General features: G+C 42.6%; 1 protein-coding gene across 1 annotated transcript in view; it reads left to right on the top strand.

Moving 5' to 3' along the window:
* Positions 1 to 3,456, top strand: part of LOC138299144 (complement factor B-like) — a 212,219-nt gene extending 208,763 nt beyond the window's left edge. Inside the window, exon 18 of the mRNA XM_069237203.1 lies at positions 1,987 to 3,456. Coding sequence (XP_069093304.1) covers positions 1,987 to 2,151 — 165 coding nt within the window. The 3' untranslated portion in view covers positions 2,152 to 3,456. The remainder of the gene's footprint in view (positions 1 to 1,986) is intronic.
* Positions 3,457 to 20,244: the final 16,788 nt, after the last annotated feature.

Consider the following 20,244-nt stretch of genomic DNA (forward strand, 5'->3'; position numbering starts at 1 on the left):
AATTAACATATGGAAGCGCTCCACTTTATTAAATAGGAATATTTGTCTGCACTGAAAAGCATTTAATAAACCTAATAGTTTTTAAATATGAACTTAGAAACATTCATGCTTCCTGCCATGACAACAAACCCACTAGTGAACTAAGAGGTAAGTCGCTTGTCATGTGTACCTTATATATGGCCTATATTCCACATATTCCAAGATGCTCTCATATGCAATAATGAAGAAAAAAGATGCGCAGTAAATAAAATATTAAAATATTTGCCTAAGATCTCACAGTTTGGTCAAGAAGGGAAGAGAAGATTGATCACAGGCCTTTTCATATTGTGGAGTTCTGGCATTAGATGTGTGTCTTATTCTTTCTTGTGCTAGACACCAAGGATTAATGTTTGTCTTCAACTCTTGGCGCGTGAGCTTAGAGTGTGGGCATCAGGCAGAAGCCAAATGAAAGCTCAGCTCATTTCAGTCTTGAGATTCCAAGAGGACCTCAAGGTGAGCCTGGCAACAATAAATTCCAAACTGTTCCTCAGTGTTTCTCCCTTTGGGTGTAATGCTGTTCATGCAGAGGTCCTGGGACATTTTTTTGAGTGCGGATGCTGCCGTCAATGTTACATCATTGGATTTGTGAAACATCCAAGCGTCACACAAAGAACAAGCGCAGTAAATGAGCCACACCCATTCAGCAGGAGAGCGGTAGGCTGTTGTATGTTGCTGATGGTGCATTTTGGAGCACACTGTTGCGAATATATTATTAAAGTACAGTGTGTTAGTGCACCGCCATTTACATACAGCACATTGTCCATTGAAATATTCAGAAATTGTGCACTGGCGCACGGTTGTACTGTGCAAATGATAATGTGTGGCAATTGATTTTCAGCAAATATTTACAATCCACCAAAGGGGGGAATGAGGAAACTTTTATGGGAAACCTTGCTATCTCCCTGTGCCCAAAGCAATAAAAAAAAAAAACGATAAGGCAGCCTTCTTTAAATGTTTGGAATGACAACAAATGGCTAGTTCTGTAAACGTGTCAAGATACCTCTTAAGGTTAATGAGGGGCTCCCACCCACGAACACCTGTTGGCATGCTTCATCATTTGTGCATCACAAAGTAAAGTGTCTTGATTAATTTTAATAGTATTAAAATCTTTGTTTCTACCACACTTCAGATTTACAAAAACATGTGCTACATTTGTGTTTTCCTAACTGCTGATATATTTTACAGTACCTTTACAGGTATTTTTGAATGGTGTTGTGCGACAGTAAAAACTGACATCCTTCAGCCTTTCCTTTCACCCTCCATGTCACCCAACAAGATTGTCACATAGCTTCCTTTGTACAATTCTCTAATTTTGCAGCCAGAAGAAAAGTAAACACTGTACTCCAAGTTAAAAGAATAAGGAGCAGATTGTCAGAAAATATAGCTTGACATTTGACCTATGTCTTTGAACCCACACCAAATGTGACAGGATAAAAAAAAAAAATTAATGCATCTTTATTGCTCAGTCGTCTTTTGAACTCCAGCATGCTTATTTGGAGGGTGCTGCAGCGCCCCAGCTTCTATGTCTTAATATCATATGACACACTTATAAGGACCCCTCTCCTGTCTACTTTCCTTGCGGAGAAGTTTGGGACGGCTGGCAGGGTTATGCTGCTTGTTCCATTTTAGTGCATTTAATAAATACAATGATTTTAAAAGGTTCAAATCCATTCCATTGTTATGAATCTTCATGGAGTAGTACAGATCCCTAAGTGGATCTGATATACTGGAGTCAACCCAAATGCATGTAACCTTTTCTTCTCTTTACTGTGCTCTGACATCATCCAGGGCCTTGTTTGCACTTTAAATGATATCTCCAATCTATTTGTTGTATTTCTCCCTTTCACTGATTGCTCTAACTCATGTGTCGCTGGAGGATTTGCTACAGCGGTACTGTAACATGCTTGCTTTTTAAACTAACAAAACTGAATATTTTTTTTCTTTCAGGTTGGAGTAATCAGCTGGGGTGTGGCAAATCTATGCATTAATATGAACAGGGCATCGATGACCAAGTCTTATGCTAGAGACTTCCACACTAACCTATTCAAAGTGCTCCCCTGGCTGGAGAGCAGGCTGAAGGATGAGGGGCTAAGTTTTCTTCCACTGCCCTGATGATTTGACAGAGGGGGACACATAAAGGATACAAGCCGTTGAGTAGGATGAGACACTGGGCCCAAGGAAGAGCAGTACTCTAATTCTCATTGTACATCTTTACTGTCACCTTTACTACAGACCTATGACTGTGAAATAACCAAGACTCTTGTTTTGTTGATCTAAAAAAAACTGCAAACCTCAAACCTGCCAGCATAGACATCTACAATACTGTTTCAGATCAGTAGTGAAACAAAAGACAACCTAAGCAATTTCCTTGCTGATGCAGCAAAACAAAATACCTCCTAAACAATTTCCTTGTTGAGGCATAAAAACAAAAGACCACCTAAGCAATTTCCTTGTTGGGTGCTTCTTCCAGCAGAGGACATCTTGTCTTTGAGTATTCACTCAGCCACATACAAAAATCGCTTGACAGAAACCCAAGTAAACAATGACTATATCACAATCGCATAAGTGACTTAAATATATTAAATATATTTTAATCTTTGATTTGAACATATCAATATTGCTGAAAAGGCATTCATAACATCTATCACCAAGTACTCCACTCCAAGATGGCCACCAGATGTCATCTTAAGAGCACCTTAGGTAAGGGGCTTAAACTTTTAAGTAACGCAGTGCATCAGTCATGAGAGAACAAAACTGTAGAATCTTCTGCAGTGATTTTTAAACCGACTTCCCATCTGTGGTCAGTACTGCAATCACAAAAAACAAGACAAAGAATTTGAGAAGAGATACTGAGATGGTGCCCAACACTAAAAAACAAACATTGCTTATAAGTACATCATCCAAGTTGTTCTGGAAAAGAAATTGCTGAATAGTTCCACTGACAGTATTGAGAAATAGACATGGTCTTCAATGTTTTTTAACTCATTCTTTGCCAAATATTTCAGTATATTCCTAATCAAAAACAATGAAAGTTCAGAGCCGCGAAACCTGCACCCATTGCTGTGCCAGTAGAGTGGTCTGCCACGTTCAATACCCAGCTTGTGAGTGTCCAGGGCAAGTAAGGGCTCTGCCAAGGTGTAGAATAAGAGTTTTTCATTCATTGTGGAGATTACACAGTTGACTTAGAGGTTTTACCAGCTGCAAGTCATAAGACACAGGTGGCTGGGGCACCCCTCAACCGTAAGAAAAAATCATCATGTTTCCACAATGTAGATGCGCACAGGCTGAGATTGGATTAGGCTAACAAACCCATCTGTCATTGAGGTTCATCTCAACCATGGGCGGGTATAGGTATTCAAAGCAATAAAAAAGAAGTGGGGATTAAAAATGTTAGGCACTGTATTAATAAAAATATAGAGAAACAAATGAGTGTGTTCCTTTCTGTTTGCCAGTTCATCAAATCGCCGTGGTCTAAGTTGTAATTGTCTAAGTTGCAGGTGATTGTTATCTGACACAGTTTCTTGGTGTGCACAAAAGACCAAGGGGGTCATTACAACATTGGCAGGACGCTTCCGCCGCCCGCCAAGCTGTAACCGCCATGCGGCCGCCAATTCGGCCGCACTCCCGCGGTGCCCATTACAACATCCCCGCTGGGCCGGCGGGCGCAAACACAGTTTACGCCCGTCGGCCCAGCGGGGATGCGGCCGCAACATAGGAGCTGGCTCCTAATGGAGCCGGCGGTGTTGCGGCCGTGTGTCGGGTGCAGTTGCACCCGTCGTGCTTTTCACTGTCTGCTGTGCAGACAGTGAAAAGCTGCATGGGGCCCTGTTAGGGGGCCCCTGCAATGCCCATGCCAGTGGCATGGGCAGTGCATGGGCCCCCAGGGGCCCCAGGACTCCCCTTACCGCCAGCCTCTTTCTGGCGGTGCAAACCACCAGAAACAGGCTGGCGGTAGGGAAGTCATAATCCCCAGGGCAGCGCTGCTTGCAGCGCTGCCCTGGCGGATTATCACCACCGGGGCTAAAACGGCGGGAAACCACCGGCCCCGGCGGTGCGACCGCTGCGCTACCGCCGCAGTCGAAATATGGGTCTCCGTTCCGCCAGCCTGTTGGTGGTACGGATGCCACTTTAGCCCTGGCGGTCTCAGACCGCCAGGGTCGTAATGACCACCCAAGTCCTGCAGAGAAATATCTAAATGCAAAACCAGCCAATACTACTGCTGTACAGATTTAAAACCACTTAAGAAAAAAGCACACTACCTCTTGATAACGTGTCCCGTCCTAGATAATTTACTTACTCTGGGACTCGTTTTAGGCCAATTAATCTTTTGACCCTGATTGGAGACACCTTAAGACAAGATAGCTAATCAGCATGTCAAGCCCAGTAAGGCTGCTGCAACAGGGTCCAAAGTAGCTGAGAAATATGCTACTGGGCGGTTTGCACCTCCATGGACCTGTGTCAGAACAGACAAAGAACAAGCGTCACGTTCATGACAAAACAGGACAAAAGGCTTTGTATAGTCAGGCATGCCTAAAGCTGGAGCCCTGCACATACACTCTCTCAGTTCAATGAATGCCCTCATCTCTTTCTCTGACATAGTTAGGGTATCCGGGCCATCCTTAACCTCCTTAACAGTCAACCTCACCAATGGCTTAGAGATAATTGAGAAGTTTGGAATCCACTGGCGGCAGTAGCCCACCATTCCCAAAAACATCCTAATGTCTCTCTTGGATGTTGGGGGATTCATCTGTAATATGGCTGTCACTCTTTCTTTAGATATTCTCCTCGACCCTTTCTCAATCAGATGGCCTAAGTACTTCACCTCTTTTTGACAGTACTGCAGCTTCTTTGGGGACACTTTATGTCCATTCTTTCCCAAGTGATTCAGTAGGGCAATAGTATCATACCTGCAGTCATCTTTCGTTTTGGACGTAATCAACAAATCATCTATATACTGCACTAGAGTCAAATTAAAAGGCAATTCCAATGATTCCAAATCCTTCTTCAATATCTGAGTGAAGATGGAAGGTGATTCCGAAAACCCTTGAGGAATTCGACACCAACTGTAAACCTTGTCCAAGAATTTGAAACTGAAGAGAAATTGGCTGTCCTCATGAAGAGGCACAGAAAAGAACGCTTGAGACAGGTCCACAACTGTGAACCACTCTGCATCACATGGAACCTGGAACACGATCACTGCTGCATTTGGCACTATGGGGCAACATTTTACCACTATCTCATTAATTTTCCTCAGATCTTGGACAATTCAAACCTTCCCACAAGGCTTTCTCAGTCCTATTATTGGTGAATTACACGGGCTGCTCATCACTTCCTTCAGGACCCCTTGCTTTACAAACTCTGCAATTATCTGCATCACCTGTATAAGGACATCCTGTGCCATGTCGTACTGCGGTACCTGGGGAAACACAGCATTTGGCTTCACATCTACTTTGACTGGTTCTACTACTTTTATCAATCCCACTTCTTTTCCTGTCAAGTCCTACACCTTCTCTGTGACTGTTCCCTGTAATTCAGTTGACAAGTCGGTCACTGTGAACATCGGGAAAAAGCTTATCAAAGGGTACTCCTCATCTGTGGTCTCTGTTTCTGGCTCTGAGATCTGACCATCATCTCCTTCATCATCACTGTTTGTCTGCACCTCAATTCCTTCATTGAAAAGGTGATTGAAAACCTCGTCTTACACAGCAAGCCTCTCCCTAGTAAGGACACGGGACTTGAATCACAGACTACAAACTTGTGCAATCCCTGAAAGGTACCAATCTCAATTTGGACCGGATCCGTAATCGGATTAGTCAGGAGCTGATTTGCTACTCCTACCACCTTTATGGTACGTCCTGAAAGAGGCAATTTCAAAACCTCTGCACTTCTGACTGTAGTGTGTAGCTCCTGTATCAACCAAGAATGAAACCTTGTGACCCATCACCTTCCCTTGCACATAAGGTCCCCTCTGATCTACTTCTAGGGACGCTGCAAGCCTGCACTCCTCACTATCTGAACAGTAATCCGACCATTCATCGTTTATTCCTTTCTCACCACGCAATGGGAACTGTTGTACTGCATTATTTTGACTCATTGTTTGACCTGTGACCTGTTGAGGAAGCATCACCTGTTGCTGTCCCATTGGAGCTAAAGGCAACTGCATTTGCTGTCTAGGTACCACAGGAATCTGCTGTTGCGCTTGCTGCACCTGCACTGGTTGTACACGTGGCATTTGCACTTGTTGCATGGGCTGGAGACCTTGCACCTGAACCATGTTATCCTGGAAGTTTGTATTTGGACCCCTCACTCTTGGACCCTTCACATTTTGAAATGTTCCGACATCATTGCTTTGTTGAACAACACTATCCTGCACCATCATCGGACATTCCCGCTTCCAGTACCCCACGTCCCCACACACATGGCATGGTAACATCTTATTCATCCCTTGCACGTCATTCTGAACCACCACAGTATTCAAATCTGGATCACATTCACAAAACCTCCTCGACCTCTGCCTCTCGCTTGCGTCTGAAACATTCTGTTTCCTTGTGGTTGCTGCACCATCTGCTGTACTCCATTTCCCTGCATCCCTGCTTGAGCTGCCTTAATTTGCATCGCCTTCTCTTTCAGATTTCTCTGCTTCAATTCAATCTCATCACTACAGTATTCTGCATACTGCAACACCTCATCAATCGGCTTCGCTTGCCAACAGATCAAGTGATTCTTAATCATCTGGCTAATCTCTGGCCTCAATCCTTCAACGAACCTGAACACAAGGTGATTCATGTCGTTCGGCTCTATAACTTCCATGCCACTATAATGCTTGAACGCCTTTAACAACCTCTCATAGTAAGCATGTATTGACTCTTTGCCTTCTTGTGCCGTTCGATCAATCTTTTGCCAATCAATATTCTGCAGCGACACCTTCTGCTTTAGGAACTCAATCACCTTAAAGTAATACCTCATCACCTCAGGAGACGGTGCTCCAGTAACCTTATCCCTTGCCGGCTCTTCTGTCAGCCAATCCACACTCCTCTTGCATTCAAGCCACTGATCAGCTGGAACTATAATCTCAAACAGTGTATTCAAGTCTTCCCAAAGACATTATGCTAGCTTCACAAACCTGTCTGTCTGCTGATACCATTCTATCAGCTTTTCCCTCAACCTGGGATAGTCATTTGTAAATGACAAAATGTCACCTCTAGACCACGGTACATGAACCAGAACCCCTCCAGCTGTATCCCTCATCGGTAACATCTTTATTGTTCCCGTATCCGGTACAGCTTTCGTCTGCTGCTGTTCCAAGCAGTCACTTTTCCTCTTATCTCTCTTCTTCGCCCATCTGCCTTCCCATTTCTCTAATGCTCCCCAAACTTGAGCACTCTGTAGTATCTCTCTAAGGTGTGCCTTCATTCCAGTAGATCTCATGTGATCAAAATCTTTACGCTCGAAGTATAACCTGTAACTCCTCTTCAGATGATTAGTGTTGTCTAAGTCTATGCCATATTTGTCTGCTAGGTTTGCTAACCTTTGGTGCACCTTACTCACTTCTTTGGTTATTTTCCGGCACAGATACCTCAGTCCTGCTTCAGTGTATGATTCTAACCTGTTGACTCCCATGCTTCCTTCAACTAACTCCGCTGCTTCCACACCCAACCTCATAAAATTCAAGTATTCCTCTCTCTCTGATCGCTCTGCTGTCGCAGGAGTAGTCTGTGGAGAATTCAACTTGACTAACTATTCATTCAGTTGTTGCGCAGTCAAACCTTGCAACGAGATATTTCCAGCTTGCACCATCAGTGTTTGTGACGTATTTGCACTCAGTACATGTGGAGTCAGTAGACCCAAACCTGCTTGTCTCATTGTCTCTAAAGGAACTCCAATCGGACTGAAGTCTAACAAAGATCTAGATGTCTCGGCTGTCTGTTCTCCCGGTGTCATCCCTTGAGAGCTTCCTGTGGACCCTCCTCTTATGACCTCTGGAGTCATTGCCCCCTGGTCACATACACTAGGTTTTGCCTGCGCATACAGCGGTACTGGTGGACCAACAGTAATTGGCAAAGATATAGCAGCTGGTGCCTGTCGGTTTCCCAATCACGGTGGAGCATCAACTCCCATAGCTTGATTCATTACAGGTGCTGTAACTGACTGCGGTCCTGTGACCGAAGTGTAATTCGGAACCACCTGTTGCTGCGGCTGAGGCAGCAAATGTGGAGTTGGCTCAATAGGCACTAACCTTGATCTCGTGTATGTTGGATCAGGCGGCACCATCAAATTCGTAGTCGTCTCTAATACTGGGACATCAGGATAGAGCCTCTGAACTGGTGGTGGCTGCAACTGTGTCTGTGTCTCTGGTGCAATAGATACACTAGTACCATTCAGTATCAGTGCCGATGTGGTAATATTATTTGCCTGTGCTTATTTGTGGTCCCCTGATTCCGTGTTGAATTTACAGGACCTGCACTAGTACTCGGTCTACAATCATCTATGGCATATGGTGGCGGTCGATCATTTAACAACTGATTGAGAAACTCATCATCATCATCTGAATCATCTGCATTTGCCCAAGACTTCTGAGTCTCCTTTTGCTTGCTAGCGCCTTTGTCCATTTTGCAAGTGGCCTTTCTTCCCTGTGTTTCAGCTTCTTGAGTTATTGCCGGAAACATTCTGACTCTGTCTATTATTTCCCTTCTCCACATCCTGGTCTCACTATCCGATCTAACCTCCACTAGTGTCTTTTCTGCTTTCCTCATTGTTCTCTCAAATTTCTGTTGCCTCTGTCGTATGGCCATTAATTCCCAAATCGCTAACGCCTCAAACTGGGCTGGCCTTGGAGGCGGCTTTTGCTCATTTAGCGCTTTCCGCAAATTTTCTAGAACCCCTAAGTTGAATGTTCCATTCTCTGGAAACGCCAAACACCCATCTTTCTCCGTTAATTTGCACCAGTGCTTCAGCCAAAGACATGGCGCGACTCCCTTCTCTTCCATTACAGCATAAGCCAGAGTATCCTCTGGTGGTGTAGGCTCCCCCACACTCGCTGTAATGTACACATCTCCCCTCAAAGCACTCTTTAAAGCCTTGAAAAAGTTCATTTTTGCGTCTTTTATTTTGTTTAGAATCGAATTAGGAAGTGACTTTAATTCCCAGAACACTCTTCGCCTACCTTCTCAACCAATTGCCTCTCACAGACTGCTGCCAATCCGTGTGCGACCCTTCTCACTAACCAACCTATCCCAGCGCGGCTCCAATGATGTCACACTCACACACACTGCGGCTGACAAAGTCTTGCGACTTGTCTTCCTCACTCTAGATCCACACAAAAACGAATGCAATATATTGCGAGCACTTCAACAACAAACTCAAATTTGCCCGTTTACTACAGGAAGGGTAACACAATCGCTTCCGAACTTTACAGAGATTTCACTTGAAGCCTCGGCCGCTACTCTCTCTTTCTCAGATCCTGTACTCGCAAGCAGAATTCGACCCGCAAATTCTACTCTCGACTTGTCAATGGCTCGTCCCAGTGCACTTTAGAACTTACCAAATTTCCATCGAAGGTTTTCACTCAAACTCAACTCATCAACCACGCCTGACTGACCTATTAAACCGCGCAAATTACAACATAAACCAAGTGTCTCATACACCTATCAATATACTCCGTAGTCTTAGACCACGCAGGGTCCGTACATCATCAACAACCACGTGGACAATTTTTTAGCACAAAGCACCACACTCACATGAAGTTCGCCGACTTCCCTACTCTCATACTGCGGAGTACGCCCACTCCTACTAAAACATTACCTGGCCTAAATTCTCACAAACCTTCACAATTCACCTGCGATATGCATAAGCTGGGCAAGCACAAATTCTACGTCACTCGAATGCTAAGAACATACCCAACTCCCTTCGGCAAGCTCAGAGATTCTGGGAAAGTCATTTGGGATTTAGGGGCACATCATATCTCCAATCTGCATCATTTCAAAAACACTTCTAAACAATGATCCCTCATCCTAGGGCCCCAAAGGGCCTAAACCGTCCTCTGCTACCAGAACTGATAACGCATCCTGTCCTAGATAATTTACTTACTCTGGGATTCGTTTTAAGCCAATGAATCTTTTGACCCTGATTGGAGACACCTTAAGACGAGATAGCTAATCAGCATGTCAATTAATAGATTAATAACCTCATCAATATTCACAATAGCAAATCAATTAAATTAGTTAGCGACATCAATAAGAATCGAAATACACCATAACTTTTCAGCCACGAATGACCACACAAAAATTAGTAAGATTTATGATATTTATTCCCTATTTGTTACACTCTACTAGTAAGTTTATTAGTCTCAATACCAGAATACACATCAGCAATGTCACAATATGGCAACTCGAATGAGACTTCATCAAAGCAAAAATCATGAACATTAGAACAAAGCACGACAACAACATGAATTTATCTTTAGCAGAGTATCATTAGCGCATTATTCAACAAAGCATAGATTCAGTCATTTGTCTATTTGCGTCTGTTTAGTGAACCACTTAACTAACCTCGAATAAGCATTAGCATGTTGGGCTTCATGCAAAACAATTTAGCAATGCAAATTTAGAAAACATCTAACTATGGTCTCTATCAAAAGAAGCAGTTGGTACCTAGAAAGAAAAGGCAAACAGACAATTACAATTTCATTATCATATAGTTACCCTCCGTAATGGGTCAGCATACAGAGTCAGCGTTCGTCCTCAGGACATCAGTTGGTTCGCCATCAGCCAGGATAAGCAGCAAAGTTCAGCAAGACAGGGCATAAGGAACACTTCCCTCATAAGGAGGAAAAGTATGAAATGGGCAAGGCAAGGATGAAGATGGTTTAAAGAGTCAAACAGCAAAGTCTTTAAGACAGATGGTCATAGTAACAGCACGAGTGACAAAGTGGCTAGGTAATAGCAAAGAATGGCACGTAATGGCTGATTTCTCCTTGTGACACGGGATTATATTACTCTTGTTGTACAGTCTCCTAATTTCCAATTGGGCAAAATGTGGTGCATCATTATCTCCATCCAATGATCGGCTTGTCACCTCACTAGAATTTTTAATTAAAACAGTTCTTGCGTAGTTTATTGGCTCCTATAATTGACGTCTCCAACGGGTAGAATGTCAGTTGCGAAAAAGCTACTTCCACGGTTCAGTCAGTAGTTCCATTGTCTTTACCAGTTCAGGCGACCTTGTACCTGTTGCAAGTTTACACTGTTGCATTCAGCAAGAATGTCTCCGTGAGCAAGTCGGGTCCCATGAGAAAGAATTTACTACGGTTACACACATCTTCTAGCTTCTGGAAAAGTACGGCTTCATGTCCTTCAGCAAGTCAGCACATTGCACATTAGGAAAACACATTTAATATGAGACCGGGCAGCTAGGCCCCGACTCTTGCTAACTAAGGCCTAGTGATTAATTTAGCAGAACCTTAACATATAATTCTTAATGCCAATACAAAACCATACATTAGTACATCAATAATCCATTATTAGTCAATTTCATTTATCATCGTATACATTGGTGGCCACTCCCCGTGGGCACATTTCACATGCGTATTTTAAAAGCACAGCAATACATTTTCTATGCGACATCATTATACATTAATTTGCAAACAGTTCATGTTAATTTTGATTATAAAAGCTACACTACAACACATGGTATGGCCAATCCTGCTTCATAGGTGTATTTCATTTTCCCACATGGGCTTCTGTCATAAGGACTCTCGTACTCCTGTGAGACTGCTGGACTTTGGGGGGCAGCACCCCTGCGTTGTAGGTGACTGAGTCACTCCCCCACCAGTTGGCAGCTGTTGGCCCAACCCTCCCGCCTCACTTGCAGCCCCTCACCAAAACCAAATCAGTAAAGGTGATTCTCCACATACAAGTCTCCTAGACACACATAGGCAAGAGAAGAGATGCAGGACTGTTTTCAATACATTTATTGAAAAGACTGCAAACTATGATAAAATGCATGAGCTGCAATGATTAGGATAATGAGGAATAACAAAATCAGGATTGTGAAAATTAGAAAAGTAAATATGAACAACACTAAAATATTGCCAGAAGATGTGTACACAATTCCTACCTAAAAGCCTAATCTCTAGACCCTGAGCAAGAACATGGCAATGTAAACCTATTCTGTCCATACAGTATACAGCATGGATGGAAAATCTGTCTGGAACCACCTCTAATGCCCTTTGTTCTACAAGATGTATTTATAGGGGACATGTTTATGTTCAGACACAGAAGCCTGACGTGGGTATGTACCTAAGCGCTGGACTGTTTAGGCAGTCTTGAGACTGGCAATACAAAATATTATTCTTTGTGCCTCTCATTCCATTCTTGTAATTCTGAGCAAAGAATATGATGCGAAGTATGTCATCCATAGCACTGATTATGACACTTTCGCAGAACAGCAGCTGATAATGAAATTAAAACAATGGCAATAAAAGAAGCAATATTAAAATGAAGAAAATTTAATACAGAAATGCAGAGCATAATTACTAGGTAAAAGGTCACAGGTCCCAAGCTAAGCTATCACTGTGGCTAAGCGACTAACTAAAATGACACCCACAATTCAGAAATGTATTTTTTCATTCAGCTTATGAATTGTGTACGGTACATCATCCAAGCTAAGTTGCCTCCAAGTGTCTGGATGGGGTTTATGATGGGGCAAGACTGAGGGCTCCGAGATTGCATCTGAAAGCAGTGTGAGTTTCTGCTAGTGCCTCTTACTGGGTCATAAAGGTGATCAGAAAACAACCACATGTAATCTTTGTCCTCTGTAAAGCACAGAGAAAATGCCACATTTGTGCAATTTGGAACAAAGGTGACACATAGCTGTCATGATTTTGACAGTGAAGTGTTAGAGGTGTGAGGGTCAACAAATTAACAGGGTAGTCAGAGGCAAGGGAATAGCTCGGCTGTAATAGCCCGTGCACAAGTTGTGATAATGTGTGGTTGTAAATTATGCAACAAACTTCATGCAAAAATATGAGAAAGTTTCTTCAGAATTCGAAAAATTAACATATGGAAGCGCTCCAATTTAGTAAATAAGAATATTTTTCTGCACTGAAAAGCATTTAATAAACCTAACAGTTTTTAAATATGAACTTAGAAACATTCATGCTTCCTGCCATGACAACAATCCCATTAGTGAACTAAGAGGTAAGTCACTTGTCATGTGTACCCTATATATTGCCTATATTCTACATATTCCAAGATGGTATATGCACTAATGAAGAAAAAGATGCACAGGTAAATACAATATTTGCCTAAGCTCTCACAATTTGGTCAAGAAGGGAAGAGAAGATTGATCACAGGCCTTTGTGCAGTTCTGGCATTAGATGTGTGTCTTATTCTTTCTTGTGCTAGACATCAAAGGTTAATGTTTGTCTCAACTCTTGGCGCATGAGCTTAGAGTGTGGGCATCAGGCAGAAGCCAAATGAAAGCTCAGCTCATCTCAGTCTTGAGATTCCAAGAGGACCTCAAGGTGAGCTTGGCTTCTGGCTCAAGCCTCCAATGACTCATCCACCTCCATGATGTGTTGACAGTGCCAAAGGGAAGAAAAAAAAACATTGTGATAGAGTGAAAGCATCGTTCTTTGATGGGACAGAGTTCACGCATAATGGGAGAGGACATGTCCTGAAAGGGTGGGCCGTGCACAACACTCTGGTAGAACCAATGGTCCATAGTGATAAAGAGCTAATGATATAAGTTAAATGGCACCCTCCCCCATACAGGCCACATATGTTCCCTCATGGGCGATCTAAAGTTGTTTTACATTGCTGGAGAGGAGGAGGACTGTTGCTGCTGTCCTTGACGACCCTTGGAACCGCCATGTCCTTTGTATTGTGGAAACAACTGGTTGGACTGCTACAGCACAGGTTGTGAACGGTGTGCTGCCAAAAGGGTATTTCTTAGGAGTAATGCAGGAAATTGCAGTATAGTCGGTGGAACCAAAGAGCAAGGGAAGCCAGACCAAATGACTGGGTCATGGCACAACCCTGTTTAAAATTCTCCAATAGCAAGTCAGCCGCCTTTCCGAACAAATGAGCACCATCAAAGGATATGTTCATAAGAATCAACTGCCCATCACCAAAACATCCGGTTGAGTGCATTCAGACAAAGGGATGCATGGAAATAAAGAAGCCCATGGACCTCACCACGATTTCACAGTATGTAGGCCACAGCAAAATAGGTTCTCTTTGGCCGTGTCCTGAACCTCATGAAACACGTCTGCAAAATGGTCACAAAGGTGATTAGGGAGTTTCAGGAAAAACATTTGTGCAATTTCCTAAACATCATGAGAGTGACAGGCCAGAAGGCAAGTCACTTTCATGAAGTGAAAGGGCAAGGCTCCCCATTGCCTCAATCCTCTTAGATTCCCTCTTGGGGAGTAGAGAGGAAATGGAAAGCTTTCTGCTAGGAGGAAGTGGAAGCCTGCCCCACAAGATTCTCTGGGAGTCGGCCAGGGAAGGTTGAAGTGAAGGATGAAGGAGGTGCGTGTTCTGATGATTCATCATCGGAGCAGAAACTTGTTTAGTCCATGTGACCAAAATGAGATCTATGAAGGCCTTGTTGAAAGGGATAAAGGGATCCACAGCAAAGGAGCCCAGCTGCAGAATCTGTGTGGTTAGCTTTGTTTGCATCTACCAGCAGAAGCATTCCAGAATCCTCAGCAGTCTTGGGTAGCATAGCCATGAAGGAGACAACCTTCTCCTTCGGAGGTGCTGATGGACTTTCATGATCTACTTAAGTCATAATGCTCAAGTCACTTGCCTTGTGCAGAGTCATCCTGTCCCCACCATCTGTGTGAGCTTCACATGTCCATAAAAATATTTTTGGGGTGCAGCAGAGGGGGTCTTAGGCGAAACTGGAATTTGCAATTTGGGAAATGCAAAAACATTTGCAACCGGCCCATAGGTGCGAATGGGGTCGTATTCTCTATTTGCAATTCAGTAATAGCATTTGCGAATTTTAAGAAATCGCTATTACCGAATCGGAAAAATCATACATACCATTTTGCATTTCTTGAATAGCGATTTCTTAAAATTCGCTATTTAAGAAACACAAATCGTTTTTTTTATACATCTGGCCCATAGTGAGGTAGTCAGGCCTAACTACCTCATCTAATCCTTTTTTTCCACTTTGCATTCCCCCACTTGTAGTCTTTTTGTTGTAATGTACACTTTTCAAAGTAAATTATCTTAATGTTACCTACATTGAGTTCTGTCATTTCTGTACCCGTTTATGCAGGTGCTGTTGGGGCAAACGTCAAGGGGAACTGGTATGATCATGTTAGTGTACTGTATAATAAGTCTGACAAATATGATTGTTGCATGCGACTAGGAGGGAGTCAGAATGCACCTTTCACATTTAATTTGAAGTGGCAGGACCTACTGACTTTGAGAGCTTGTGCACTGTGATTGCTTGCACAGTGAGTTTTTGCATGCCTTCAGTGCACACAGTCTTGATTGCGGAGCACAAAGAACCTTTATAGTCACACACAAAACAAAAAAAATAGAGAGAACATTGGAGAGAAAGAGGGAGCACTGTAAAGTGACAAATTCCTGGACAGAAACTCTGTATCCATGTCAAAAGGGCGCTGAACAAAGGAAACTGATGTTGCTATGCCAGGGTGGGTGCCTTTTGACCCTGGTGGTGTCACTGTGGCACTGCATCTCTTGCCGAAACAGAGCCAATGCTCCATAGTTGTGCAAAATATCTGAGGAGAAGATTCTAGATAGAGATTGACGCCTCAAGATATTCCATTGGTGAGGAATCATCAGGAAGAAGAATCCACCAGAACTGTAGCTATTCATTAAAGAGAACGAAAATGTTCAGTATTTGTTTTGTGAGAGACAACTTGTTGCACCACAGACTCCAGCTGTGCTGTAGTAGAAAACTGCAATCTTGTCCAGAAGAGACTGCTGCAGGGGTATGATGGGCCATTCAAGAGTTGGTTGTTACAGTTAATGTCTGTATGTCATGCTGACCTAACTGATCTCAGAACCTCAACTATTCCACATTTCACCAGGTCTCATACAGCTACATTGTCTCCATACATTAGCCTCGTGCATCTTTGAAGCAGCCTGCTTTACTAACAAAGCTCTCTTCACCAGCTCCCAATGTAGCTCTCTGACGAGCTAAGCTTACTAGCAGGTGAGGCATCAAGGGCCTGCACAGGAAGGAGGAGCTTCCCCTGGAAGACAAATACCTCAGCAAACATCAAATATTTGTTTTTCTAAATTCTCTTCCGGAAAACATCCTAAGCATCCCCCTGGCCTACGTTAAATCCCTCCTATCTAGAAAGATACCCAAGTCTAGCTTAATACATCCATCTCATGGATCTTACTCAGTGATGTGCGTCTAAGACTTCACCCAGTAGAGTACTGATGTACTGGACCGAATGCCCAGTTGACATGTACTGGACCGAAAGCCCAGCTATGACAAAAAGCACTTTGCTTTGCTGATCAACTTATTGAAAACAATAAATTCAAGCGTCACAGAAAGAACAAGTGCAGTAAATGAGCCACACCCATTCAGCAGGAGAGCGGTAAGGGTGTTGTATGTTACTGATGGTGCATTTTAAAGCACTCTGCCGCAAATATATTATTAAAGTACAGTGTGTTAGTGCACCGCCATTTACATACAGCACATTGTCCATTGAAATATTTACAGATGATCATTTGCACAGTACAACTGTGCGCCAGTGCATAATGTGTGGAGATCGAGTTTCAGCAAACATCTACAATCAACCAAAGGGGGGAATGAGGAAACATTTATGGGAAACCTTGCCATCGTCATGTGCCTCATAGCAATTTCCAATAAAAGAAAAGGCAGCCTTGTTTAAATGTTTGGAATGACAACAAATGGCTAGTTCTGTAACCGTGCCAAGATACCTCTTAAGGTTAATAAGTGGCTCCCACCCACGAACATCTGTTGGCATGCTTCATCATTTGCACATCACTAAGTAAAGTGTCTTGATTCGTTTTAATCCTATTAAATTCTTTGTTTCTACCACACTTCAGATTTACAAAAAAGTGTGCTACATTTGTGCTTTCCAAACTGCTGATATATTTTACAGTACATTTACAGGAATTTTTGAATGGTGTTGTGCGACAGTAAAAACTGACATCCTTCAGCCTTTCCTTTCACCCTCCAGGTCACCCAACAAGATTTTCACATAGCTTCCTTTATAAAATCCTCTAATTTAGCAGCCAGAAGAAAAGTAAACACTGTGCTCCATGTTATAAGAATAAGTAGCAGATTGTCAGAAGATATAGCCTGACATTTGACCTATGTCTTTGAACCCACACTAAATGTGACAGGATTATAAAAAATAAAAAAAATGTAAATGCATTTTTATTGCTCACTCGTCTTTTGAACTCCAGCATGCTTATTTTGAGGGTGCTGCAGTGCCCCACCTTCTATGTCTTAATATCATATGACACACTTAGAAGGACCCCTCTCCTGTCTACTTTCCTTGCGGAGAAGTTTAGGACGGCTGGCAGGGTTATGCTGCTTGTTCCATTTTAGTGCATTTATTAAATACAATGATTTTTAAAAGGTTCAAATCCATTCCATTGTTATGAATCTTCATGGAGTAGTACAGATCCCCAAGTGGATCTGATATACTGGAGTCTACCCAAATGCATGTAACCTTTTCTTCTCTTTACTGTGCTCTGACATTATCCAGGGCCTTGTTTGCACTTTAAATGATATATCTAATCTATTTGTTCCATTTCTCCCTTTCACTGATTGCTCTAACTCATGTGTCGCTGGACGATTTGCTACAGCGGTACTGTAACATGCTTGCTTTTTAAACTAACAAAACTGAATATTTTATTTCTTTCAGGTTGGAGTAATCAGCTGGGGTGTGGCAAATCTATGCATTAATATGAACAGGGCATTAATGACCAAGGCTTATGCTAGAGACTTCCACACTAACCTATTCAAAGTGCTCCCCTGGCTGGAGAGCAGGCTGAAGGATGAGGGGCTAAGTTTTCTTCCACTGCCCTGATGATTTGACAGAGGGGGACACATAAAGGATACAGGCCGTTGAGTAGGATGAGACACTGGACCCAAGGAAGAGCAGTCCTCTAATTCTCATTGTACATCTTTACTGTCACCTTTACTACAGACCTATGACTGTGAAATAACCAGGACTCTTGCTTTGTTGATCTGAAAAAACTGCAAACCTCAAACCTGCCAGAATAGACATCTACAATACTGTTTCAGATCGGCAGTGAACCAAAAGACAACCTAAGCAATTTCCTTGCTGATGCAGCAAAACAAAAGACCACCTAAACAATTTCCTTGTTGATGCATAAAAACAAAAGACCACCTAAGCAATTTCCTTGTTGGGTGCTTCTTCATGCAGAGGACATCTTGTCTTTGAGTATTCACTCAGCCACATGCAAAAATCACTTGACAGAAACCCAAGTGAACAGTGACTATATCAGCAATCGCATAAGTGACTTAAATGTATTAAATATATTTTAATCTTTGATTTGAACATATCAATATTGCTGAAAAGGCATAACATCTATCTCCAAGTACTCCACTCCAAGATGGCCATCAGATGTCATCTTAAGAGCACCTTAGGTAAGGGGCTTAAACTTTTAAGTGACGCAGTGCATCGTTCATGAGAGAACAAAACTGTAGAATCTTCTAACAATTGCAGGTTATGTCTCCTGAGGGATTTTTAAACCGACTTACCATCTATGGTCAGTACTGCAATCACAAAAAACAAGACAAAAAACAAAGAATTTGAGAAGAGATATGGAGATGGTGCCCAACACTAAAAAACAAACATTGCTTATAAGTACATCGTCCAAGTTGTTCGGGGAAAGGAATTGCTGAATAGTTCCACTGACAGTATTGAGAAATAGATATGGTCTTCAATGTTTTTTTAACTCATTCTTTGCCAGATATTTCAGTATATTCCTAATCAAAAACAATGAAAGTTCAGAGCCGCAAAACCTGCACCCATTGCTGTGCCAGTAGAGTGGTCTGACACGTTCAATACCCAGCTTGCGAGTGTCCAGGGCAAGTAAGGGCTCTGCCAAGGTGTAGAATAAGAGTTTTTCATTCATTGTGGAGATTACACAGTTGACTTAGAGGTTTTACCAGTTGCAAGTCATATGACACAGGTGGCTGGGGGCATCCCTCAACCATAAGAAAAAGTAATCGTTTCCATGATGTAGACGCGCACAGGCTGAGATTGGATTAGGCTAACAAACCCATTTGTCTTTGAGGTTCATCTCAACCATGGGCGGGTATAGGTATTAAAAGCAAGAAAAAAAGAAGTAGGGATTAAAAATGTAGGACACTGTATTAATAAAAATATAGAGAAACAAATGAGTGTGTTCCTTCTTGTGTGCCAGTTCATCAGATCGCCGTGGACTAAGTTATAATTGTCTAAATTGCAGGTCAGTCACTTGACAAAGTGAGTGAGTGTGATTGTCATCTGACAGCTTCTTGGTGTGCACAAAAGACCAAGTCCTGCAGAGAAATATCTAAATGCAAAACCAGCCAGTACTACTGCTGTACAGATTTAAACCACTTAAGAGAAAAGCACACTACATCTCTGTCTCTTGTAGGCAATCCTCCTGAGCAAGACAAGCTTTAATATTTAATGGACCTGTTCAGACTGTTACTTCAGACAGCTGCTTTTTCTTTTGAAACAACTTTTATTGTGTTTCAGTAAAGCAGCAAGGGACTTGCATGTCACAGTATGATTGTTACATACATTATAGATAACATAATTTACTGTCACTTTTTTGATCACTGGGTGCTTAAGGAATTCTCTGAGTTAAATCACTACCCTTGCTCGTCACTCCCCAGGGATGTTGCCTCTTGCCTAAGAGTCAGATGGATAAGTGTCCCATTGGATAATTGTTCTATCAGGTCCTGCATGGCCTAGCCTGATCTATAATAGATACAAGGTTAGGGCGTCAGTATGTGGGGTGGGGAGAGGCGCATGAAATGACCATCCTTGTGGTCTTGTTGAAATGGCTTGTGTGTCAGCTTGCATATCGTTGAATACAGAAGTGTGTGTGGGTCCGTGGATTTAGGGTGGTCTCTTGTCTCCTTTAGAATGTTCAGCAAAATCATGTAATATTGCATTCCAATAGGCTGCCTGGGGCTGCCTGCGTAGTCCCCTCTTCT

Source organism: Pleurodeles waltl, chromosome 6 (genome assembly GCF_031143425.1).
Source record: "Pleurodeles waltl isolate 20211129_DDA chromosome 6, aPleWal1.hap1.20221129, whole genome shotgun sequence".
Classification (NCBI taxonomy): Eukaryota; Metazoa; Chordata; class Amphibia; order Caudata; family Salamandridae; genus Pleurodeles; species Pleurodeles waltl.